General features: G+C 44.3%; 1 protein-coding gene across 1 annotated transcript in view; it reads left to right on the plus strand.

Moving 5' to 3' along the window:
* The first annotated feature begins 1,941 nt into the window (after positions 1–1,941).
* LOC119088610 overlaps positions 1,942–27,351 on the plus strand; it is a 74,649-nt gene continuing 49,239 nt past the window's right edge. Inside the window, exons 1-2 of the mRNA XM_037208855.1 lie at positions 1,942–2,042; positions 5,970–6,201. Coding sequence (XP_037064750.1) covers positions 1,942–2,042; positions 5,970–6,201 — 333 coding nt within the window. The remainder of the gene's footprint in view (positions 2,043–5,969; positions 6,202–27,351) is intronic.

Raw genomic sequence — 27,351 nt, forward strand, 5'->3', positions numbered from 1 at the left:
ATCTGTCCTTGGATGACCACACCTACTCCATGGCATGCCTTCAAATCCACCCCACCCTCCCCACCCCTGCCAACAACAACATACATGTAAAAAACAACCAAGAAAGAGACTAAAGGGAGGAGGATGGATTTTGGCTCACAGGTTGAGGGTACAGCCCCATCATGGCAGAGAAGTCAAGGCATGTGGAAATTGAAGTCACTGGCCACATTTTGTTTATAGTTAGGGAGAGCAAGGAATGCTGATCCTTAGCTGGTGTTCTCCCTTTTAGGCAGTTCAGAATCCTGGTCCAGGGGATGGTGCCACCCATGTTTAGGGTGAGTCTTCTCACCTTCGTTAACCTAATCAAGACAATTCCTCACAGGTGTGCTCGGCGCCTTGGCTCATATGTGAGTCTAGAGCTTGCCAAACTGACCACTACCATTAGCCATCACAGCAACGAAAGGCTGGCGAATGCAGATGACAATCGTTTCTCAGAGTGTGTCCACTCAAGTGCTTACTTGGTCTGTGTGTGGACGACCATGGATATGTGCAGTGCACGTGTGCGTGGAGGCCAGAGAACAACCTCTGGTGCCATTCCTGAGGAGCCGTTCACTTTGTTTTCTGAAACAGAGTCTCTCACTGGCTTGGAGCTTAGCAAAATCGGCTAGGTCAGCTAGCCATCCCAGGGACCCACAGGTCTCTAACTCGGTTGTTCTGGTTGAACAAATATTAGGGACCTATTAAGTCAGATACTCATAAGCATCAAGTGAGGAAGACAAACCCAGTCTTTGCCTCCAGAAAAATAGATTTTTTTTTATGGAAATAGTCACGGGTGGATAATATAAATACTGGGGCTAGCTTCATAGAAGGTTAAGCGAGGGTGAATATTAGCCTGATCAGAAGGACTTCTTCCCTCCTGATCAAGGGAATGGCAGATGTGCAAAGGGAAGAGATCGACATCTGAGAACTACACAGTCCAAGATCTGAGGCTACAATACTCCCCATCGAGTGGGAGAAATGGGGGGGAGAGAGAAGGCAAGGGTCACTGCACAGGCAAGCAGAGAGCAGCCTGGGACTGACTTGGGGCTGTACTCGTCACCTTCTGTGCAGGGATGAATTCCACCCACGGCCTCCTCATACGTGCCAGGCCAGCGCTAGCTCCATCACGGTGACATCCCCCTAGTCTCCTACCAGAATTACTGTTGATTGGGATTAGCTATAAAACTTTAATGCAGACTCACTTGTCTGAGTATTATGTCAAGGCATTAAAGGGGGCAAGGTAGCAGTTAGGAACGCCCTACTCAGCTCCAAGGGAGACCAAAAAGTAGTCTTAGCTGTGTAGAAGCCACCGAGGCAGCCCAGAAATGGGAACAGCTGCTCAGTCAGGGGGAGCTAAAGTTTCCCTAAGCAGTTATTTTGAGATTTTTCTCCAGGCCCTCCCTCCCGATTTGGGGAGTGTTTTTTCCTTGGGTGTTTTCCCGCATTCTAAATGATGTGACAACACAGATTTATTATAAAGTCAGAGTTCAGCAATGGCAGAGAAAGGGATGGACATCCCCCTTTTCTTCTTCCAAGATTGCAAAGCCAATGAAGTGGGAATTGGAGGCACACGCTCGGATTTGACTTTACAAGATAATGCTGAGGTGAGAGTTTTGTCTTCTTGGATGGACCTCCCATCAGCATGTAGTGAACAGCTCCAAGGTTTGAGATGAGCCCTTGAGTCACCAGGCATTACCTCCTGGCAATCAGCGAGTAAGCCACAGTAACTCACTCTTTGATTAAGCACCGGAAGAACCATGTCCTTGAAGGAGTCAAGGGTCTGCTTCAAAGTGAACATCTCACACCAGCACAGGCAGCTGCTTCAGACGCCGCGGTGATCCCACGTCGCCGAGCCTCATTTCTTCAACCAGAGGCGGCATCAGAAAGGAAGATGAGTAAACATTGATCTACAATTTAAAACAGATGACGCCGCCAGAACGGAACGGAAGGCTGCTGCTCAGTGGTGGGAGCGCTACTGGTTGCGTGTCTGCCCTAGACGCCAGCCTTGGCAGCAGTCAAGAAGAGTACGATGCAGAGTGTCTATTGATCCTGCTAGCATCTATTCAATGAACATGATTCATTCCTTAACACTCACTTCCTGATAAATAGAATCAAAGTCAGAATGATTGAGCGCCGTAAAGGGCCAGGGTCTCTCGCTTCTGCATTTATTTCTCATCCGTAGATTTAGTTCAGCAGTTGTTCTATAGCAGCTGGGTGAAAGCTATAACATGGACATGTTTGGCGACAGGGACATCCATTCATGTCCCTAAAGATGCAATGGGCCCCAGACTGTCTGGACCCCCTGTGAAAATATAAGACAAGCAGCTTACGAATGAGTAGTGATTAGACATTTACATTTTTGGAAGACTCAAGCTTATGAATATTTAATGTCAACAATATCTAATTAGCATCCTTCAGGTGAAAGTAGCATGACAATGATCATTTCTAAGCATCCTACCATTCCATAACTCAGTGCTGTCTCCTAAGAGACCCTTTCATCAGAACTGTTACAGAATTCGTGTTGGGTGTCTGCCCTTCCCACGTTTCTGCCGCTTTACAGGCCCAGGTGTTAGGAAATAGCAAGTGGGGACGTGTCCAGCAACACCAGAAAAAAAGACGGAGGACCATTGTCTAAATAACTCCCAGGCCCTCCAGTCTGCCACTGAATTGCAGAGTGTTATTGTTTCCCTAAGGCAGCTACAGTCGCAAACAGATCTGCTCATTTAAATCTGTCTTTCTTGGATCGGTATCCTGTGTGATATGGCATTCGCCTATTATGCAAACAAAGACACTGATGTTAATTACATGGAAATTGATGCTTACTGTGAGTTTGTACAAAGAGTAATGATTTCACTGGAAAGAGATTTAAAGAGGACTTCCTCATCTTTACAAGCTTTGGTTTGGGGGTGGATGCGTCTGATCGCTGGAGTTCAACAGAGAGAAGAAACCTTCGAATTAGATCTCCATTCATGGGATTTTCCCAGATAAGAGATTACGTCGTCATTTGTACAGCCTGCTTCTCAATCGGTGACTCCAAGGCTTCGTGGAGCTCACTTCCTCCAGACACACCGATGACTGAATTATGCTCTAAGTGTGCTTCGACACATTAGCGTAGCCTTCACTTCCAGTGTGTAGACTTTGCCTTCCCTTGAGGTCAGAGGTCCTGTCATTATTCCCTTTGCAAATCACTAAAGCATGATGTTTAGTTCACAGGAAGCGTTCAAATAAAGTTAAAGGAAATGAATTGTGCACAGATGACTTGGGACAAAGGAAATTGTCTGTCCACTTTGCCATCTCTGAAAAATAACAGGTATTTTGACTTACATCATAGGTATATGCCCAGGATCAATGTGCAATGGTAGGAGAATAATCACACAGAGGTGGTTATTATAGAAAATTCAAAGAAAAAAATCCCTCTCTGGTTCTTTCTGTGATGTGTCTGCATAAAATCCCAGTTTTGCTGACAGTGCGTGTGCCTGAGCAATCTGCTGCCACCCCCCACTCTGGGATCTATATAGCACTGATGTTTTACAAATTTCTCATGTCTATTCAATAGCTGCTCTTCAGAGTTAGTAAAACCTTACAATTTAATTAGGAATCAGAGCAAAGGTCCATGGCTGCCTCACTGCCTGGACCGAGGCAGGTTGAACATGATTACATTTTTGCGACGTCTGTTGCTCCTTTTAAAGGAGAGAGCTAGAAGCCAGTCACCGTGTGAGGCCAGGTGTGTTTCCCCATCTGCTGCCCTGACAGCTGAAGCTACTCCATCAATGCTGATTAACATGCTCTGGCATGGGCAGGCCTCTTTGGAAATTAGTTGAACCGATTGAAGGCCTTACTGTAGGGTTTCTAGGACCTTCCTCAACTGGATTTATGTCCTTGGTTAGGGGATCATGAGGGTCCTGACAATCCTCTTGTGTCTCTCTACTCCTTCTGGGATTTAAATTTTTCATTTAGAGTCTTATCCCACCTTTAATACATTTTTATCCTTTGATTCAGCAAGTCCACTTCCAAGAATTTAGCAGGATGAAATTGCCAGAGATATATTCAGTTATCTGAGTATGAATCACTTATTATAATGTGATTGTAATACTATAAACCTGGGAGCAGCCAATATTCTTACATAAGAGGCTGATTAAATAACGGCACAACTACAGTGGAATCTTCTGCAATCCCATTTACTTAATAAGATTAGGAAATACACATTATGTAATATAAGGTTAAAAAGCAGAATGAAAATGTTTATGCATTTTTAAATTTTCTAAAACTATATGTTTATGTGCGTAATTTTAGAAAACGTGTTTCTGTTTGGTTTGTGGGTGATAGATGCTTGCAGATACTTATCCTATTTAGACTTATCTGTATCCTCCAGGTTGTCTGTAATTATATGAAGAGTTAAATCACAATAAACTAGCTAGCTCAACTACTTTTTATGACAGACAGCCAGAAGACAGAGAGATTCACATGCAGAAAACCGTGGGAACATCCTTAGGAGGAAGTGAATGTCCGTATGAGAAGGAGTGATAGACTTAGCAAATGTCAAGCCACCAGTGGGAAAAAAAGGAGTGCTCGTGGATTTGAGCCGCCTCGGCCCTGAGAAAGCAGTGGCAACATCATGTCAAGTCGAACAAATCCAGAGCTCAGGACTGAGGGACGACAAGAAGCTATCAACTCATCTTTGACGTTGTAAGGAGTCAGTGGTGCTCGGCTCCGACCCTTGGAGCGGAGGAGCCAAGAAGGGAGCTGCTTGGTCAGCAGGTGGAGCCAGCTGATGGAGGGAGGGTGTGGGAGCTGGGATGGAGACGGCACAGCTCTGGAGGCACGGAGCCTGCTGCAGATGGTGAAGGACAGGAAGCCAGCCAGCAGACAGAGGAAGAACAAGGTTTACTTTTAGGCACACACACACAATGATGGAAATATAGCGGTGAGTAATACTCAGAGACTCAAGCCCAGAAACTTGTTTTTTGTGTGTTTGTGTATGTATATGCGCATGTGTGGGAGTGAAGAGAGAAGAACAATGTGGGGTGTCCCACCTCCAAAGCCTTTGTTTTTTAAGGTCGGGTCTCGCGTTGGCCTGGGGCTTGCAGATTTGGCTATCATGGCTAGCCAGCAAGCCTCAGAGACCCTGCTCCCTGGCGCTGGCATTGCCTACACTCGCTGCTTGCCTAGCTTTTCCATGTGAGTGCTGGAGATGTGATGCAGGTCCTTGCGTTTAGTACTGCCTGTACTTTACCAACTAAGCCGTCTCTCCAGCCCCCCAGAGGAACTTTAAAAGCTAAGGTGTGGTGGCCCACTGAGGCTTAGTGAGACCTGACTCAGGGTCAGAGAATCTGAGCTTGTTTTACCCAGCAGAGCTGCATAAGAGGATGATTTGGCCAGGGGCTTGATTACCAGGTGTTTGGAAGGGTCTATGCTTGGCTGTATGATGTGCTTTGATTTTCCAAGGGGGAGGTCTTTTGCCTCTTCCCTTGGCATATTATAAAAAGCCCCTTTGAATAAAGCTCCGGGTCCCTGGGTATTGACCCAGGCCCTCCCGAAGCTATCCTGTGTCTCTTTCTTATCACCTCTTTCTATCTTTCTATCATTTCCTCATTCCTCTCTCTACCCTCCAAGAACCATTCAATAGGAGGGAGCAGGTTGGAGCTGGACTCTGGCAGACTCTCATACTAAGTCCAATCTGTTCGTCTGCTTGGAACCCTCCTGCAGCAACTCATTTCCCATAGCATAAAAGCTGTAGTCGTGAAATTTAACTTTTATTTTATTTTGGTTTTTCGAGACAGGGTTTCTCTGCGTAGCTTTGCGCCTTTCCCTGGAGCTCACTTGGTAGCCCAGGCTGGCCTCGAACTCACAGAGATCCTCCTGGCTCTGCCTCCCGAGTGCTGGGATTAAAGGCGTGTGCCGCCTGGCAAAATTTAACTTTTAAAGATGTGCCAGTGAAAAACTGGTCATAGGTACCATTTTATTCTTGGCTTCCATAAGATTCTTGGATTCTACAAGGATGACACTTTCCCTGATGCTACTGGCCAGACTGGCTCCCTAGGACTCCCAAGAGCTCTGACAACAAGCCTGGAATCTTGGAACAGACAGCAGACTTCATCCAGAGGTGAGCTTGATAAGCAGATCCAGCCGGGTCTCACTCTAAGGAACGTGGAATGCGGTAAACTGAGTACTCAGGTCTGGCAGGTAAGATATATATGTGTCCTCGGGTTAATGTCAGTTTTGTGGACATCAAATCTGTTTCAATTGATGAACATTATCAGTGTGCTTGGCTGCTTTCCTCGGATTTAAGTAATGATACTGTGTGGGAGACTTCCCCACCTGCCTGTGCTTACCCTCTTAAGATCTGCAAGAATACATACTATAGCCATGCCTGCTGTCAATTAATTGGTTAAGTCTATGAGAAACAAGGGCCCTGCAAGAGCAGAACGAGGAGAGGGAAGTGTGTGGGAGACAAGGGTGATTCTCAGGTGGTGGTATCAGAAAGTGGTCCCTGGGAAGCCCCGGAACTTGTCAACATGATATGTGGCTGGATTCCAACTTGTTCCACGGATGCTGTGAGAATCTCAAGAGGAGGCACAGCGCCCGGAGCACCCACTTCATACTGATTGCACATTCAGGAGCCTGCGTTGAAATCTACCTCAGCCCTCCTGAGGTCGGAGTCTGAGTCAGCGAGAGCTGAGAACAGAACCCCGGCATCTGTGTGTCTTTGACCTATCTGCTAACCCACCCGGAACAAGGTGTATGCAGGCAGGGTGTGTTTAATTTTAGTGACGCGAAACCAGAGGCTCCATCCTTGTGACCTCAACACCAACAGCCACGTGAAATGCCTGTTCCCTTTCCTTCTTACTGAAGGGACATCTTCAAATAATAAAGGATATAAAGACTTTCACAGACACTAATGGCTTTCTAAAGCAGCAGGTTGGGCCTTATTTAGATGTAAATGAACCTGAAAGGGCTGGATTAGAAACTGTCACAAGCATTTTCAGTCAAGGCCTCCTCTGTTCCTCTGAGCCAACCCAAAGAAATCCAGTGGTAAAAATATGTGCTTAGAGCACATCAAAAAACACACACCAAGGAAACCACACCAGGAATAACTTTTTGGTTCCACCTGCCTGTTGTTCTCAGTCTTAATTCTGATAAATAAAACAAATTAACTGCAACCAAGACTTTGTATCGTGCCTGATGTGGGGTTGTCCTAAGCCAGCGGTTCTCAGCCTTCCTCATGCTCTGCCCCTTTAATACAGTTCCTCATGGTGTGCTGACCCGCAACTATAAAATTATTTTTGCTGCTACTTCAAAACTGCAATTCTGTTATTGTTATGAATCGTAATGTAAATATCTGATACACAGGATATCTGATATACTGCCACAAAGGTGGTGACCCACAGGTTGAGAACCACTGCTCTAAGCCCCGCCTTCCCAGGCAGACTAATAATTTTGTACATCTGCAATTTGTTACTCAATAGCTACTTTGGCTGAACATGGCAAAGAAGAAGGACTTTTGTGGAGGCCACTGCCAGTTCGCTGTCCTCTACGGCAGTTACTGGACAAACCTGATTCTTTATATGTAAATGCAAATTAGCTAAAATAAGTTTCTGTTTAGTCGCTAATATCAGCTACATTCCAAGTGTTCAATATCTACATGTGGGCAGTAGCTCTCAGATTGGACATTTGTGTTGAGTCCTTTTATCACCTGGGCAGTATTGTCAGGTCCCAAGAAATTCAGATTGTGCTGATCAGGCCCCCACCCAGCAGTTCCAAACAAGGTTGCCACTTACTACGTAGCAAAGGCCTGGATAGTTCATGTTCTGATAGGGGAGTTTAATGGAATGATATGTGGAGACCCACAGAGGCTTCCTAGTGAGAACTTACTCAAGGTCAGAGAATCTGCACTTGCTTTACCCAGCAGGGCTGCATAAGGAGATGATTTGGCCAGGGGCGTGGTTACCAGGTGTTTGGAAGGGTCTACACTTGGCTGTACAGTGAGCTTTGATCTTGCAAGGGGGAGGTCTTTTGCCTCTCCCCTTGGCATATTATAAAAAGCCCTTTTCAATAAAGGATGAGGCTGTGGGTATTGACTCAGGCCCTCCAAAAGCTGTTTTGAGTTTCTGTCTTTCTTCTCATCATCTAGGTCTCTCTTTCTATCTGATATTTCCTCATTCCTCTCTCCTCTACCTACGAACCGTTCAAAACATGGGAGCTGGGCTCCCACAATGATACTCTAGTATTCACTCACTCATCCAATAAGTATTTGTTGAGCAACTACTACACTTCCTGGCTTTGCTTGTCAGGTGAGCTTAATATTTCAAAGAAAACCCAGAGACAGAAACACAAAAATTAGAGTGCCGTTTGAGCTGAGATGGTCTCTCTCTCTCTCTCTCCCTCTCTCTCTCTCTCTCTCTCTATCTCTATCTCTATCTATATAATGTATATGTATATAATATAATTCACATTGCTTTTTGTCTCAGCTGTCATACTTTCACCAATTCCTGTTTTCATGCATTCATCCGGGAGCTTCCTACTGCAAAGCTTTGCTGGATTCTCTGCAGGCACCAACCAGGTGTCTTACAGTTTGGTTCTTTCCTGAGACTAACCAGAGTGAGGGCTAGTTCCCTCTGGTGAGGGGGGCAGTCTCAAAAGGCTCCCATCCCATGCAGTCACAAGGCCAGATTGTCATTTGTGCTTCTGAGCAGCTGGCCGCTTGTAGTAATTCAGCTTCTGCAACACCCCTCCACACACACACACACACACACACACACACACACCGGGGTCTGTCATTTGTTAGCCTGGCTCTCAGAACTCCGACAGCTGACTTGGTGAACAGCTAACTATGCACAGTGCAGTTTAGAAATCCCAGGTTGAGGAGGTGCGTGTGGCAAGGGGCCAGGACAGGCAGGGATCTTTCACATTCTCTCTGCTGTGCCCACCTCCCCTGGAGCTGTCCGACTCTGTGGATCTTAACCCATATTTTATGAGGACCGATCACATAGGCATGATGGATTATTTATTCAATCTCCAGCTCCTCCCCCGCCTCTCCAAAGGATAAGAGGTGAGGATAAAATCCCAAGCTTCTAGCCAAGGTCCTTCTGGTGAATGGCCTCCACTTAGGGGGCCACCAAGAGTCACCTCACTGGAACAAAAAACCACTCTGGTCACTCAGGGCATTCCAGGAGATCAAGAGCTTTTTTGAGTGCTTTTTGTTTGGTTTTGGTCAGGAACCACAGTCAACGGCCAAATAGCCCAGCAAAATATACCCTAATGTCTGTGCTTCTGAGGGAGTTATAAAGGTTTGGTGAGTGGGCTGAGAGCTGGCAACAGAGACCATGATCAACACTAGCGGTCAGAAATGAACTTAGGGGGTGTGACCAGGGCACCCAAAGTACCTTCTATAGATACTTTGTAATTGTGGCTCTTTTGCTTTTACATTCACTGTTACGATTTGAAACATTCTTAGCATCCGACAGTCATCCTGTCAGAGCGTTCATTTGAAGTTGGTCCAAATGACAGTGCTAAGAAAAGAGACCTAAATTCAGTGTGTTTGGAACAGCATTTACACACGCTAAGATAAGGCCAATACCTTAACATCGTGCTAGTCATTCGGGAGAAAGCATGCTATGGAGTAAGAAATAATCTCGAGAAACCATAAAGCAAACGTAAAATAAAATTAGGCAATAATAGTAATAGATTTGTATATTAAGAGAATTCATCTCTCCCTGGTTTCCCTTTATTCCTGTGGGAAAATTACTGTGGAGTTATGCCAGGCTTCAGGATTACGGCTCTCACATGAGGTGACTCTGCATAACTTCCTCCAAATGTACTTAGAGGAAAAAGTCCATTTTCACTGAAGACTTCTACAGTTTGGCCCCAGGGCGCTCTGCACAGCCAGCTCAGCTCGTGGTCTAGCTCCAGCCTAGCACACAGTGATAAGATGTGTGACGGCTTCTCTCTCAACGGCCATTTCACCCTGGCTTTCGGTAGGAGCTCTGTGGACGAAGGGATCATGTGCTTTTCACCAGCTCAGGAAGTGAATTCTCATTAGCCCAGACTGCACCATGCTATGGAATCAGGCGTGGGCTGTTTATTCCAGCAGGACATTAGCACTGCATGTGATCTTTTTGGCCACTGTAAGTTTAAATTTTTATTTTTGAAGAAATGGGTAAGTCTAGTCAGTGTGGGTCTTAATTTGGTTTTATAGTTGAAAAAAAGAGAAGCCCATCTTGCCCCTGATGTAAATGAGAATACATTTAGTTTTTCTACTTGGCTACTGACTCAAAGAAGAGTTAGCTAATACAAGAGAAAAACACTGGAGAAACTGGAGCATGAAGCAAACACAAAATAACAATAACACAACAACAACAGAGGGCTGGAGAGATGGCTCAGAGGTTAAGAGCCATTGACTGTTCTTCAAGAGAACTTGGGGGTTCCATTCCAGCACATACATGGCAACTCATAACCACCTGTAACTCCATTTCCACGGAACCTGAGGCCCTTTTCTGGCTTCTGTGGACACTGGGCATGCATGTGGTGCACAGACATACATGCAGGCAAAACAACCAGACACATAAAATAACAATGATTAAACAGAAGCAATGGCCCTGGCTGTATTACAAGCCTTTGAGTCCACTCGCCCTGACGTTTTCCCTCTGGCCTTCCTAGTTCTGTGAGTTAACAAATCCCCTCATTCTCTGAGCCCAGCTCAGTTTAAATCGTGTAGGTGATACAGAAAGCCGTGTGGCTGGTCCATTAACAGATGCTGAGAAACAAACGCTCACTTCCTTTCCCCTCCATCAGTGTTGTCTTTAAAGTGATCAAGACTTAATCTGGGGCATTAGTGATCGATCTAAGTGACACATGTGAGGTCCTGGATCATTCAGTTCCCTGCACAGTGGGGATGGGGTGGGTGGTGACGTTAAAACACAAAGCCTGTACACGAAGCCAATGAAATATTGTGCTTTTCTCCCAACCTATAGCGAGTGTTCTGTTATTTTTCCATTCAATTAAAAAATAAAACAACCTTATTATTGTATTATCAGTCCCCAATGACTGGCAACTCACTTCTAAATTGATTCACGTTGCATATAAAGTGAAACACCACTACGGCTCAGTTTAATTACTAAACTTTGATTGCTCACATAAATAAAGAGCTCTCTCTGTGTGTGGCAGTGTGGGCACTGCTGACCTCAGGTTGGTGGAAACACTTGTGGTCCCACTGGTGGTCAATGGCATGCATCTGAAGGGCTTCTGATGACAATAATGTTCTCAAGCAGGATGGGGATGTTGCAGAGTCTCATAGTCTAGCTAGCTCTACAAAGTACCTTATTGCTCCCATTTGTCCTAGATATCTATCAGCGAGGTCTAGTTCAACAGAATCTGCAAGTTTTCTCTCAATAGAAGAGGCTGAGAGTATGACTACATTCATATTTTATAGCTGACACAAAGGCATTCATCGAAATGAAATGTGTATCAGTTTGGACTCTTCCTGGTGTCAGTGATGGAATACACAATCTAAATTCATTTTTTTTTTTTTAAATCAGAGATGGGGGATTCCTTGATCATGAAGGAAAACTGCAGAAATTTCATTTGGAGTAGGTTTTGCTGCCCAAGCAGTGCTGGCAGACCTGAGAATCCCATTGTACTCAGCTACTCGCCAAGAGATGACTCTGTCCTAAGACTCGACAAGCTCTTCCATGGGTGGCTACAGTGTCTTCCAAGAGTTCAACCAAAGGAGGTTCAGATCACAGGATCACCGGGGTTGGTCAACCTGAACCAGCCATTGTGACCAAGGGCAGGTAGGCTAAGTACTTTCCTCAACCCTTGCATTCAGTGGTAGAGTCAGCTCAATAGGACATATCCATGCCTATGGTAAAGATGATTCTAAATATGAGGATAAAGCGAGAAATCCACAGAGTCTATTTAATGAGCAAAGGAATTTATTAGGGGTAACTCACTACAGCACGAGAGATTTGTTGTAGGATCCAGGAAAGCCAAGCTGGGCCCCATGCTGATCTTCTGCCTGGTCAGTCCCAGCATCCAAACCACCATGGAGTGAAGAGAGAGCCACATAATGCATCCCAGGTCTTAAGGGTCCAGAGTGGCCACGCCCCAGGGGCATATACTTCAAGGTCATAGGCAGGTATAGCAACCACCTGCTGCCTCTCTAGGCCATAGCTAGAACAGCTACCCACTACATGAGGATGCTATATCCTTATCTCAGAAAAGAGTTGTGGAGGGTAGGGGGTGAAATGGCATGATTCACGATAAAGGCTATCTTCCATTCTTGTCTCTAGACTCCAACAGTCTGGGGAGGGGGGTGGGGGGGGCTAGACACACTTTCCACATACTCAACTTTTTAACATTGAGTTTCCTACTCAGTTGCCAGGTTCGCCTTTAGTACGATGTCTTTGTCCTTCCTTCTGTCCCTACGCGGATTCCTTTAGTAAGCTCAACTCCTGTCAGACACAGCTCCTGTTTGCCAGCTTGTCAGCCGCCTCCTCTTGCTCACTCTCCGCCTTCTTCCATTTCACAGGCCGCACAGTATGATTCATGTAAGCCAGCCACGGCTAGGCAGAACAGAAGCACCAGAAATATTCTGTGGGAATATTCTATGCTTGACTAATTTTGATTTTCTAGAAAACAACCAGCCCAGAAACTCAAAAATTTTGAAAATAAAAAGTAAGTGGACCAAGGAGAGCAGGAAGAGAACCTTGGGAGAGCCAGTGTGAAGAGAAGGTTTGCTTTTTCAGAACATGGCGGGAGAGGGCGACAGGATCGGTTTGAATATATTTGGAAGTCTTAATTTGCTTCTGGATGACCTGCCTTTGACCAGTGTCCTGAAGAGGGGTTGATTTCATTTTTGAAGTTAGTGATGGGAATGTAAGGACATTTTTGGAATATTAAAATTGCCAAGTATGAAATTTGCTAAGCTTGTAATTTGGCTTTTAATCAAATGGTTTAAAAATAAAGGACGCTTTAAATAAAAGACCAAAATAAATCGCTTACAAAAAGTCCCATATCAGTCCCTGTCCAGGAGCCCAGCTACACAGTTAGAACACTTATTTATTCTCCGTTAGAGCTAACATGGGCTGCATTTCCTCCTTGGCTAACAGGAGTTTCCTTTCTCAGTTGCGAAGAAATAGACTTCCTCTTTTTTGCCAAAGAAGAGCATTTTTTCCTTCCTCCCTTCCCGTCCTTTTCCCTCCCCTCCCCTCCCCTCCCCTCCCCTCCCCTCCCTTCCCCTCCCCTCCCCTCCCCTCCCTTCCCCTCCCCTCCCTTCCCCTTCCCTCCCTTCCCCTTCCCTCCCCTCCCTCCTCCCCCTCTCTCCTTCCCTTCCTTCCTTCCTTTCCTTTGAAAGGCAAATGTTACATGGGGTGAACTCATTTGGTCCCAAAAAAGAATCTGAAATCCTATAAGGTAACTGTGGAAATATTAAGAAAAATGTTGAACTTGGAATTAAAAAAGTTTGGCTTTTAAATTTAGGCCGGCCATTGCCTATGACTTTAACCTTTCCTAGCACAATTTTCTGAAGAAACTAGAGACGGGACAAAGGGACAGAGTGATTAGAGTCTTCCAAAGCTACATAGACTTTATAGCTATTCTCTAAAAGCTTAACTGTTCTATGTAGATGGATGCTTATTCAAATGTATAATCACTTTGACTTACATGACCTTAACGTCCAAAAAAATTCCTGAAACAGGAATTATTTATTCTAAAATATTTGATAGGATTAGAATAAATGGGACTTGCTTATGGCAGCCAATGTTTCATTATCCTAACGTCCCAGTGATAAGCGGTGAGCTCCGAGAACTGCATGTAGCCTGAAGATGATGAAGACTGAGGAATTCTCCTAGGTACAAATCCAGATCTAATTGGGAAATGTCCAAGAGCTGTGCCTTCCAGCCCCTTAGCTCGGAGACAGAGAAAGAAGTGTAATGAACTTGGGAGGAGAAAGTGTTCCATGTGCCAAGTTGGGATGTTTTACATTCCAGGTCCCTTTTAAGAATAGCCTTTCTAGTTTAAAGAAAGACAGGCCTCTGCCGGGCGGTGGTGGTGCACGCCTTTAATCCCAGCACTCGGGAGGCAGAGCCAGGAGGATCTCTGTGAGTTCGAGGCCAGCCTGGGCTACCAAGTGAGCTCCAGGAAAGGTGCAAAGCTACGCAGAGAAACCCTGTCTCGAATAACCAAAAAAAAAAAAAAAAAAAAAAAAAAGAAAGAAAGACAGGCCTCTTCTGGCTTTCTTTTCTATGTTCCCTCATCTCCTATTTATGAAGTTTTCCACACCATACAATGAAATTTGCTCGAGAGGATCCTAAGAGGGATGCATAGATCACTCTGGGAAGGGGAAATGGATGAGATCTCCTGAGTAAACTGGGGGGTAGGAGGACAATAGAGGGTAGTGGATGGGGGTGAGAATATAAGGGAGCAGAATGGTCGAGCTGGAACAGGGACAGAGTAGGAGAGAATGAAGGAGATAGCGTCTGTTTTTTGAAGTGGCCTACCATTTTATATTCTCACCAGTAACTGAGGGCTCGGGTTTCTCTATCATTGCCAAAATCTGTTTTTGTTTTTAAAAGCATAGCCATCTTGGTAGGTATGAAGTGGTGTCTCATTAGGTTTTTGGTGCATGTATTTTATGAGTTTTGATTAGAACGATTGTTACAGAATTTTGTGTTGTACTTTACAGTTAATAGTCACAGTTAGAATTTATGGAACACTTTTGGAAGCAGTATCTCATCTTACATTCCTATTCTGCTATAGGTAATTTTCAAACCGAAAGAGATAATTCATTATATCATCTTCTTCAAAATTCTTTAAAAACATCAAGTCTTATACTAAGGTAGGAATAAACCCATGATTTGTCAGGAGGGCCAGAGTCTGACAGCTTTAATGTCCCTTCTATGAGTTCTTCTCTTTCCAATTACCTTGATGCATTACCCTTCTAGAACTTGTATTGTCTGACTGTTCTTTAAAAAGGAGTCCAGTCTTCCCATTTTCTCTCAATTATCCCACTTACCTGTGTAGACTGTTTATCTGAGTAATATGGGCACATGACTAGGAGTGATATTCCCTTCCCATCTCTACTTCTCAGGGCTCTCTGAAATCAACCATGTCTAATGCATCCCGGGCATTTCTTCCCTTCTATCATTACTTCACTTGTCCCTTTTAGACACGACCTAGAGTTTCTCCTATAGCAGTGAGAAGTGAGAGACTGACGACTCACTGTCGACCACTTTACTAATAAATTTAAAAGCCATTACCACACCTCGATTTTTGTTTCATTAACCAGAGACATCATCCTTGATTGTTCATCTTATAAGGTGAGAATCTCAGTGCCTCTATTCTTCTATTTATCCATCTCCATTCCTTCCCATTTACAAACTTCTAACACCTCCAGTTTCACATCTGCCTTGTCAAAATTGATAGCATTTATCGTCTGTTCTATAACCAAAAGACATGCTTTCATGTATTGTTTAAAGATTGTATTTAACATTTGAAAAACGATAAGCACATTATTATTTTAACTTCATAAAAATTAAAGTGATTAGTTTGGCCAATCCACAAATACAGAGACATCTTTCTGATGTTGCTGTTTGTTTGTATATCTTTACTTTCTCTCCCCCATGTTTTACAGCATTTGATGTAGAGATCTTTCACCTCCTTAAACTTATTCCCAGATATTTTTGTAGATATTGCAAATGGAATTTTTTTCTTGATTTGGGGGGATATAATTCATTATTAAAAAATAAAATGTTAGTAATTTTTGTACATAAACTTAATGAACCCGCTCATTTTGGTGTGTGTGTGTGTGTGTGTGTGTGTGTGTGTGTGTGTGTGTGTGTGTGTGTGTGTTGGTACAATGCAATCTTTAAGATTTTCTTTCCTTTTTCTTTTTTGAGACAGGGTCTCACTATCTAGTTCTGGTTGGCCTGGAACTTGCTATGTAGACCAGGCTGGCTTTGAAATCACCAAGGTCTACCTGTCTCTGTCTCCTGATTGCTGGGATTAAAGTTGTGTGCTCCATTTTTCATTCAAACCACTACAGTTAGTGAGTATAAGAATGGTTACAAGAGACCACGGGAAGAAGTGGGGGCAGGCGAGGACTCAGACTGGGTAACAGATGCAAAGTTACAGTGAAATGCTAGGGATAAGTTTTGATGTTCTATTACTCTGCAGGGTGGCTATAGTTAGCAGCGATATAGTGTATGCTTCAGAATACTTAAAAACCAAGAAAACTGAATAAATCAAACATTTTTAAGAAAAAATAACCAAAAGATTTTAAAGACGTTTTTCTACAAAGAAATGATGAATATATGACGTGATGGACATGCTAATTATCCTGGTTTAACCACTATACCGTGTGATCAGTTATCACATCATACTTCACAAGCATGCATATTTACTTTCTGTTAAATAAAAACAAGACGGAAGGCTTGGGGATGATTCAGTGAGTCAGGCGCTTGCTGTGCAGGCAGGAGGACCTGAGTTCTAGTCCCCAGTGTCCAAACAACAGCTTTAATGTCTATAATCCCAGCACTGGGGTGGTGCAGAGAGGCAGCTTCTGAGGGCTTCCCTGAAAACTTGTCTCAAAGACAAGTGGTGACGAAGACAGTGGACATTCTCTCTCTCTCTCTCTCTCTCTCTCTCTCTCTCTCTCTCTCTCTCTCTCTCACACACACACACACACACACACACACACTATAAAGAATTCTTCAAGAGAGTTGGCGAGATGGGCTTACCTGAACCCACAGTTCTGTCCTCGGTTTGCGATACTGTGGCCCAGCGCCACTGTGCACTGTTACTGTAGCCACTGTGCACTGTTACTGTAGCCACTGTGCACTGTTACTGTAGCCACTGTGCACTGTTACTGTAGCCACTGTGCACTGTTACTGTAGCCACTGTGCACCGTTACTGTGGCCCAGCGCCACTGTGCACTGTTACTGTAGCCACTGTGCACTGTTACTGTAGCCACTGTGCACTGTTACTGTAGCCACTGTGCACCATTACTGTAGCCCAGCGCCACTGTGCACCATTACTGTAGCCACTGTGCACTGTTACTATAGCCCAGCGCCACTGTGCACTGTTACTGTGGCCCAGCGCCACTGTGCACCATTACTGTAACCACTGTGCACTGTTACTGTAGCCCAGTGCCACTGTGCACCGTTACTTCCTCTGTTCTCTGGCCCCTCCTGCACTGTCCAGACCGTTTGTTTTCCTAGGTGTATTCCCGGCGTGTCTCCAGTTCTTACAGGCATGCACATACGCTCTTGTCACTCTGGACTGGGGCTTCTTCCTTCATCAATAGACAGCAAGAAGGTACAACCATGGAAGCGAGAGGGAACATTCTTACCAGACACCTCGTCTTTGGCATCCAGATCCTGGACTTCTTAGCCTCTCAAACTATGAGGAACAGCCGGATGAACTTCCCACTCTCGGATATTTTGTCAGAGCAATCTGAGCAGGCTAGATCCCGACCTCTCAAACAAATCACGCTCTCTGTCTAAACCTTTCTTCTGCTCAGGTCCTGGCCACGCTGTCACAAATGCATCATCCTTCAGTGTCTGATTTTTGCCCATGTGTGATCCATTAGCATGAGTTAGATGCTCAGCTCTGCTGTTGTTCTTGGTACATAGCAGTTCTTTGATGTATGTGAAACAGATCTGAATGTCACTCTCTAGGATTTAGGGTTGCTGGTTTTTCTTACAGCAAACTGTAATCCAAATAGTAGATATATTGTTTCCTTTATTTTCTTGCAGAGTTGACAGTGGTGGAGAAATTAGCCCTGGGCTTGGGTTGGGTGTGTGAGTATGAGAAGGGGGCAGAGAGCCCAGATGTAACTTTGTCAAGAGTGATGCATCTAAAAGGTCACTAAGGAAGGCATGGCGTCATTCTGTCTTCACATGAGGTGCTCAAGAAGAAATGGTTTGAGTTGAATATGAGAGGTTTCCAGAAAATCTAAAGGACACCCCTGAGTGAAACAGACTTGCTATGGGCAATCACATTCTCCCCTTTGTCTACGTATATTGGTGAATACAGGAGAGGAACCCATGTGTTCTGCTAGTCCTTACGTGTGATCCCATTAGGAGATTGCCATACTGGCCTCTTCTAATGCCTGGTTGTTGTTGAGGAATAACAACAGTAAAAGGAATAGCTGCCATTCACAGAACACTTACAGTGGACCATGCCCATGTCATGCAATGTCTGTGACAAGCTTGTGAGGTAAGGGATACCAACATTCCCCCTTTACAGATGAAGAGAACCCTTATCTCAGAGCTTTAAGGGAGCAAATTCAGATCTGGGCCTGTGTGACTACCGCATCCATGTGCTGAATTAATATGCTAATTTATGTCTTCTGAAATGCCATGACTTAATTTTTCAAAAATAAGGTTTTTACCTGGGACTGCTATGCCTTTCCTATTCCAAGCAATATTTATAATCTTGGTCCTGGAGTTTATTATCTAGTCTGAATGTGAGATGATGTCTTATTACTTCTAAGAATTGAAGCAGGTTGTGTGTGTGTGTGTGTGTGTGTGTGTGTGTAACAATGTGTGTGTATATGTGCGTGTATGTGTAACAATGTGTGTGTATATATGTGTGTGTGTGTAACAATGTGTGTGTATGTGTGTGTGTATATGTGTGTGAGTGTGAGTGTGTGTGTAACAATGTGTGTGCACATGGAAGACAGAAGACAGCCTTGGGTAACATTCCTCCTTTGTCCTCATCTACCTTGTTCTTTGGAGACAGAATCTCTTGCTGACCCGGAACTAGGCTTGCTTGGCTTGTAAACTACAAAGATCTGGGGGAGACGAGTACTGCACCACCCCCAGCATTTTTAAAAACTAAGGTTCTGTGGAGTTGTGGAGTTGAACTCTACACTTACAAAGAAGCACATCACCAACTGGGCCGTCCTCTTATCCCTGCACTAGGTTTTGTTGTTGTTGTTGTTGTTGTTTTGGTTTTTTTGAGACAGGGTTTCTCCGTGTAGCTTTGGAGCCTTTCTGGGAACTCACTCTGTAGCCCAGGCTGGCCTCGAACTCACAGAGATCCACCTGGCTCTGCCTCCCGAGTACTGGGATTAAAGACATGTGCCACCACGTCCTGCAAGAGATGCAGTTTTTGTCTTTTTTTTTTTTTTTTTCTTTCGGAGCTGAGGACGGAACCCAGGGCCTTGCCTTGCTACAAGCGCTCTACAATTGAGCTAAATGCCCAACCCCCCTGCACTAGTTTTATGATATCCTAAAAATGTCACGCTGGGAGAAGGAAGGGGCGCCATCCAGAGAGGACTTTTTCTCCCAGGAAGAGATTTCACAGAGTTCTAACATCTTGTCAGACCTCCTCACAGAATGAGACTGAAGCCCAGACAATGAGGGTGAGGGTAGGCGGGACCACCCCATCCCCACAAAAGACTTCGCATACATTATCTGATAGTCTGGAGTTTAGCTGTTGCCCTGCAGGGGCTGTTCTGGAAACTGGCTTTGTAGCTCAGTCTCACTGGCAGCCTGCTGACGCTTAACAGCCATGGAGATAGAAGACCCCCCCCTCCCAACCAGAAACAGGGAGCATGTGTCCTCCCAGAAGGATTTCCTTCACAGTTGTCTTTTCACACTGTGGCTGGGACAGACTTCCTGGTGGAAGGAAAGCGCACAGGGTGGTGGCTCATTACTCTGCTGACTTCGCTGGGCTAAGGGATGCCTAGAGAGCCTACCCGTGAGACGTCATTTCTGGGCATCCCAGGAAGGAGTTAGCATTTGGAGCAGTTAACAGTGAAGAAGATCACCCGTGAGTGAGAACCATCCACTCCACTGAGGGTCTGAGTAGGATGCAAAACTGGAGTCGTTGCTACCGAGTTTGGGGTGAGTCACAGCCTGTTCCCCAAGCTAGGTTCAGTTACTGACTACAACTAGGAGAGCCCAAATAATAGTGGAAAGGAGAAAATGGAGATTTAGTTAATGCAGCCACTTTGAGAAAAGGGAAAAAAAAAATCCAGGGGCTCACCTACATTTGTCTTGAGGTACCGAAGGGACGGTAAGATGATGAAGGACCTGGCATGCATGTGCACATCTAACAGTTCAGGTGAAGGTGTGGTCCCCCTGCCCTAACCCATCATTAGCTAGGCTTCAGTCTCATTCTGTAAGGTGCTTTGGCGAGGTATCAGAACTGTGTAAAACCTCTTTGGGGGAGAAAAGGTCCCCTCTGGATGGTGCCATTCCTTCTCGCATCATGAGATTCCGAGAGGAAAATTCTCATGCAGGTGTGCTGTGTTGACAGTCAGATAGTCAGACTGAGAGGCACAAATGTCTCTTTAGACTGTGTTCACTCCAGCCAGGCTGGTTACTCGACAGCACATCTAGCTTGTCTTTTGAGCTGGGATATTCATCTTCCTGGCCTCAGACCTCAGTGGGGTTCTGGCCATTTGGCCTTGGGGCTCAGGGAGTTATCCTGCTCTCTCCTCTGGTCCTCGGACATGGACTGTTCCACACCTTTCTGGCTCTCTTCTCGCGGATGGACAGCTGATGGTAGGGTTTCTTGGCTTCCAAACTTGTGTGGGCCAGTTGTCATGTTAAATCTCATCTAATATACCCACAGTATTCTACTTTTCCTGGAGAACCCTAATATACAGTGTCTGTAGAGTCTATTTCATACATACCAGCTTCAGCTATGTGTTTATTCCCGTTCTTGTTGAGTTTATTGTCCATTTTCCCTTTTCCTAGCAGTCCATCTCAGTGAGTTGAAGGTATATACTTAAGTTCATTTCAAAGACACAAAACCAATAGTAACAAAAAAAGAACGGAGAGGGGGAGGATGATTTATTCCCTCTTACCACAGATGTGGAGAAAACCCAGTTGCAGCAGGTACTGATTAACAGCACAAAACCTTAATTACACCCCCAAGTGAAACTGTGGCAACTAACACACATTTGCACAATTGCAGATCGCTGTGGAGGTCACTGTTAGGAAGGAAGTCTGAAGTCCTTTCAAGCCCCTGAACCTCTTTTCTCCCTTAGTAGGATTTACTCTGGGGATGACCAAGTAAGAATATTCTAGCACTGCTGACTGGCTGCCTATCACTCACTCTGTCATTCCCACCCCTTTCCTCCCCCTCTCCAGAGCTCACTCTGGCCAGAGTTATTGAAAAGATGGTCTCAGAGGCAACAGAGGTCACCAAGCAAGTCTTGTTCATGATTCTTTTCCCATGACCTTTTCTGTCCATACGACTACCATCTTCCCCTGAGAATAGGTAGAGCCTCTGGCCACACAATTCACCACAAAATATTGCTTCATATTGCCATAAGGAATACACCACTCCTAGGCTATGAAATGCTGCTGTTAGATTCTTCATCACAGACCCTTAGGTTGTTCTTCACCACAAAATAAGATGAAGCTGGCAGCCTCCTATGCAGGCTAAAGAGGTCATTCTAATTATATTTGTATGGTGTTTCAAGCAGCTCTGCTTTACAAATTAGCTTTTCCCCTTTATGGAGAGACTTTATGAGATTCTCTGTATTATTATCTCCACTCGCCTCGACAAGAATGAATTTCCAGTCTTTGGACGGTAAGAGAAAGATAAAGCGACCCTGTGTGGGCACAATCTAAAGGGCCATAACTGCATTTTGGAAAAAGTGCAGAAGGCTAGAAAGTTTATTGATTGAGACTCAACACAGCAACGATTAAAACAGATAATAAAACTACAGTCATTTAGCAAGTACGAAGTACAGCAAAAAGACAAACTCAGAGAACAGGAAGAGAATCCAGCATCTATAAAATGTTAATGGATGCTATTGGAAAACATGAGAAATCAATCAGAGAGGTTAAGATTGCCCGCTAAATGGTCTGGAGAGATGTGGTAAGAGAAAAAAAATCAATTTAGATTTCCAGCTTATGATATGTGAATATTTATTCCAATGGACTATGTTTAAACTTTTACCAAAGAAAGAAAGATTGTAAGTGACTGGTCTCTGGAAGAGAGTGTGTCCCCTTGGCATCAGAGTAGAGATGAAATTGTGAAGTGTTTCATCATCATCTGCCTATGCAGCAGGGTAGACCTTCTGAACATGAAAACCCAGCTAAGCCCAATGGGCTATTATCTTTTCTATATAAAGAGCTGATACAAATGGACAAGAAAAACACTAATACCCCTGTAGGAAAATGTTCAAAGAACATGAGTTAAGGGAGGCTTTTTCAGACACTAATGAAAACATGAAATCAATGTTCAACCTCATCTGTACTCAAAGAACTATAATTAAAATGTTGTGATGACACCCCCCCCCATCAAATCAGCAAAATTTTTTTTTGTTTATTTTTTTTGTTTTTCGAGACAGGGTTTCTCTGTGTAGCTTTGCGCCTTTCCTGGATCTCACTTGGTAGCCCAGGCTGGCCTTGAACTCACAGAGATCCGCCTGGCTCTGCCTCCCGAGTGCTGGGATTAAAGGCGTGCGCCACCACCGCCCGGCGTAAAGAATTGTTTTTCTTTTTTCTTTTTTTTTTTTTTTGACAGGGTTTCTTTGTAGTTTTGAGCCCCAGAACTGACATTAAAATGGGGTGGGGTGGGGGGAGAGTGGGAGGAAAGAAAGAAGCTGGGAATAGCAGCTGCCTAGACCTGTAATTCTGGTCCTGGGGAAGCAGAGAGCAGCCAAATCAAATCCGCGAACCTAGCATCAATGAGAGACCATGTCTAGACAGAGTGAAGAGCAACTGAGACAAACACCTGATGTCGATGTCAACCTCTGACGTCTACGTGCACATACACCCACACACAGGCGCACACACTCACATAAATAAACATTAAAAACCCCAAACAGCAAGCAAACAAGCTTTTGGACGAAGGAAACAGGTTTATTACATGTTGGAAGAAGAAGGTTGTGGAATAAAAGATGGCATTTATACAGCGATCCAGATCAAAGGAAGTGAGCAGGAAGCAGGGCATTTTCACTCTTTTCTTTTTTCTTCAATCCAATAACATGCAAATATGAACTCTTTTAATCCTCGTCGAAATGGCCCTGGAGACACAGCAATGGAGAAGGTGACAATTGACTTGCTCTCAGGAGCTTGCACTCTAATAGATTTCGACAGTCAATAAACATCTTAAAATACCTACCTGTCGGGATGAATGCTCTGCATGAGAGAACTGGGGTGATGGAGTAGGAAGCAATGTGACATGGGTGCTCCAGGGAGGAGAGTTAGGAAGGGCCTATGTGGACCGCTGTCATTTCCTGTGGACCTGAAGGAGAAGTGGCCTTGTAAACCTCATGAATGCAAGCAGCGAGCTGTGCCACGGGGTACAGAAAGCGTTCCCAGCACTGCATGTCTTCCCCGACCTGGAATTGAGACACAGATCTCTGGAGATTGAATTTCTTTGCACTGTGCTCACGACTCAAATGAATTATAACTAGAAGATTATGTTCACATTATTGCAGCCTGGGAGACACCGGGCAGGGTCGTAGAAATAGGACTTTTTAATGAGAAGTTTTGCATATCGGTTAGCAGAGCCTTTTCTTTAATGTATTCTGAAGATTTTATGCCGTCAATCTATAATCATCACCAAAATAGAGGTGTTTAAAAACTAGACTGTGGCTGGAGAGATGGCTCAGAGGTTAGGAGCACTGTTTGCTCTTCCAGAGGTCCTGAGTTCAGTTCCCGGCAACCATATGGTAGCTTGCAACCATCTGTAATGAGATCTGGTGCCCTCTTCGGGCCTGCAGGCATATATGCAGACAGAACACTGTACACTAAATAAGTAAATCTTTAAAAAATAAAAACTAGACTGTTGGTTGTTTTCAAAGGGTCTCATTTTAGCATCATACTGTCTTAAGAGCCGCATACGTCTTGAATTAACAAACAACATAAGAGAATTTTTAATCTTCATCAAGTAATTGTCCATGTCCATAAAGGAGGACTGCAGAGGCTGGAGAGATTGCTCGGCCACTAGCACACTTGCTGATCCTGCAGAGGGCCCTGGGTTAATTCCCAGTATTCATTCCACTGAACACCTAAAGATACTCCGGAACAATCTCCAACTCCAGGGGATCTGATGCTCTCTTCTGACCTCCATGGGTACCATGTGTGCATGTGGGACACAGACATCCATGCAAGCAAAACCTCCATGCATGTAAGTTAAAAACAAATGAATCTTTATTTAAAAACAATTTTTAAAACTGCAAACACAGTGTAGTGAAGGAGAGAGAGAGAGCACCCCAACCAAAACCAACAAAGTTATTGATGCCCCTGGAGTTACATCAGTAATGCCAACAACAAAACTTTACTTACACATTGATGCATTTGGTAAGCTATGTTAATGACAACCAGTGGGTTCACAGGACCTTGTCTTCTCATCGAGATAGGATGATAATTAGCAGAAGGAATTATTCGACACAACAAAGAAGGCTCAAACTGGTCCCGGGAAAGAATTATTAGGGATAACGTTTTCTCGGGTCTTGCTTTCCAGCTTGAACAGCTAAGTGTATTCCTAAGGTCTAACCAGGTAAAAATTTGGGGCTGAGTGTTGGGATAGAGTAGTTGAGGTCTCAGGGCCAGTGGGACTAACAAGGAAGCAGAGCACATCTGTATCCGTGGCTTCCACATGTACATATTCAACCAACAGGTCAAATATGTTAAAAAAGATTTGTGTCTGTACTGAACAGGCATGGGTTTTTGTATTGTTATTCCCTAAACGGTACAACAGAATAACCTCTTGCATTGCATTTGCTTTAAGGGAAGGTGATTGAATAGATGTAGCATGGGAAGGGTGTTGAGGAAGGATGGCCACAGGGTGGGGAGGTGGACTGGAGAGGAGAAATCACTTCTAGTGTTCTATAGCATGGTAGAATAACTATGGCTGACAATAACGAACTCTTCAAAATCAATAGGGAGGATTCACAATCTATCCAGAACAAAGAAATGGTTCACTGACTAACACATACGCCAGTTACCTTGATCTGATCATTACATACGTCCATGTATTGAAATGCTATACGGGGCCTCATAAACAGATGTTGATTAAAAATAAAAACACGTTTTGAAAGCCTATGGGAAGACGTGTCTAGGCTGCAGTCAAATGCGACTCTCTGTGCCGGAGGATGGAGCATCTTTGCAGTTGAAGAAGTCCGGAGCTTTGCCGGCACCAGTCTCGCATGAACAGAATGATGACTGTGGTATCACCCTTTCACGCTTCCTCCCTGTTCCTCCCCTTTCCCTTCTGAAAACCTCTTGAGGGGGAAGAACGTCTAAGATGCTTATTGAGCAGTTTTTATGCTCTAGCTTGCTTAGGAGTTTGGACCTGAAGACAGGAAATAAGCAGTAAAAGAGATTTTTTTTTTTAATCCTCAGAAAAATTTTCTGTGCAAAAGATGCTTCTCGGGGGTGGCAGCTAGGGTGGGTATCAGTGTCTGCGGGCAAGGCTTATCGTAACTGAGAACACTGAGCTTTTCTTCTAAAAAAATTCCTCAGCTGAGATGAATAATTGAAAATGCTGAGCCACTGGGGCTTCAAAGATTAATTTCTCTGTTAATGGTACAAGGTGATAGAGAGAAACAATCAAGCCACAGAAAAGTAATCAACCCAGCCCAACTGGGGCAATTCACTCGATAGTCAAAGCCACTGCGCCAAAACTTTGATCCCGGTTAGCTTTGTTGGAGGGAGTTTTAAGTTATTCAAAACTACAGGAACCTCTCTCAGAACTATGTTCTGATCTATAGCTCTGCTTCAGTCCCTTCAGGTAATAAGATACAAAGTGCTATTTCTGGACACCGTGAGCTGCAGGATGACTACTTAATGACCAGTGTGGGATATTCCCAGAAGGCCGTGGGTATATTTTTAATGTGCCTACTTGATAGCCACAAGTCCATTCAGTTATATTAAACTTGGAGGCAGACCATCTTACTTTGCTAAAAAAGAACAAAGACTCAAGACAAAGTCCCAGCAAAGATGAGTTCCCAGATTTAAAAAAAGACAAAGCCATTGCAATCCACATTAGATAGCAGTTAGGGGAGAAGCGGATTGAATTAAAATGCCACTTGGGGGTGTAATTCTGGAAGTAACAGATACTGCCCTAGGTTCACAGTTAAAACACAGAGTCTGGCTGGATTGTATTTTCTTCATCAGTGAAATTTTCATACCATGAAAGTGTTTTTGTTTTTTTGCTTTGTTTTGAGACAAGGTCCCACGTAGCCCAGGCTGGCCTTGAACCTGCTATGTAGCCAAAGATACCTTGAACTGCTAAGTCCTCCTCCCTCTATCTCCCAGCTGGGGTTGCGGGTATGGGGCAGCATGCCAGGCATTGCCATCTGAGGTTAACTTCTAAAACATCTTCATGAATGTTCATCGGACTATTCTGTCATTGTGAGTGTTTCGAATCAGGGTCTAGAAGTGAGGCCATTGCAACTGTTCCCATCAATTGTTCATAAAATCATGGCTTATGTATTTTAGAGACTTTCTCCCTGAAGTTGCTTAGTTCCTACTCTGTTGGGGCATTTTCTTAACCCTACTTGTATTTGTATTCCTTCCCTCTGACTCTGAAAATCAGTATTATTTTTCAACCTCAATGCTTGAGGAAACAGTTTAAGTAGCTCAGTCAAGATTTACAAATGTCTCAGTGATAGATTCAAAGTCTAATAGAAGTTTCTTCGACTCCCAAACCCCCAGTACGAAGACACTCATACTTTCCTAGTTTTTACACTGACTTTGCTTCAACATGGATGGACAGGGTCATGTATCTTGTTAATGTAACTCCAAAGCAAATTTCCTGTGGGTCTCCCCCCCCCCAGTATTTACTGAATTTAAAGATTTTTATTTTTTTAGTGTGTGTGTGTGTGTGTGTGTGTGTGTGTGTGTGTGTGAGAGAGAGAGAGAGAGAGAGAGAGAGAGAGAGAGAGAGAGAGAGAGAGAGAGAGAGAGAGAGAGAGAAAGAGAATGACCGTGAATTCCAGGTGGGTGTCAGGTGATGTGGACCCTCCTTGAGAGCAGCAAGCACAGAGAAACATGGAACCATCTCTTCAGTCCACTACTGAATATTCTCTTATCAGTGGTATAAAAGAAAAAATCACAAGAAGGACCTTGTTGTACAGTCCCCATCAGAGGATACACCATACATCATCCCCTTACCCTTACAACTTGGAACTCCAGCTCCGAGGCCCTCCATGCTGATTATCTTGTCTAAACAGCACAGCAAGTCATTTTGCCATTTCTATCCGCATTATAGGGAAGTGGCTTATTCAAGGTCCCTCACTCCTTTATTAGGGGGAACAAGGCTTAGAACCTGTGATTTCAGACATCTAAATACTAACTGGAGTGATACTCAATAACACTATAAGCTAGTTCTCTCAAGTGGTAGACAATGTAATATATT

This window comes from Peromyscus leucopus, chromosome 10 (assembly GCF_004664715.2).
Source record: "Peromyscus leucopus breed LL Stock chromosome 10, UCI_PerLeu_2.1, whole genome shotgun sequence".
NCBI classification, from domain to species: domain Eukaryota; kingdom Metazoa; phylum Chordata; class Mammalia; order Rodentia; family Cricetidae; genus Peromyscus; species Peromyscus leucopus.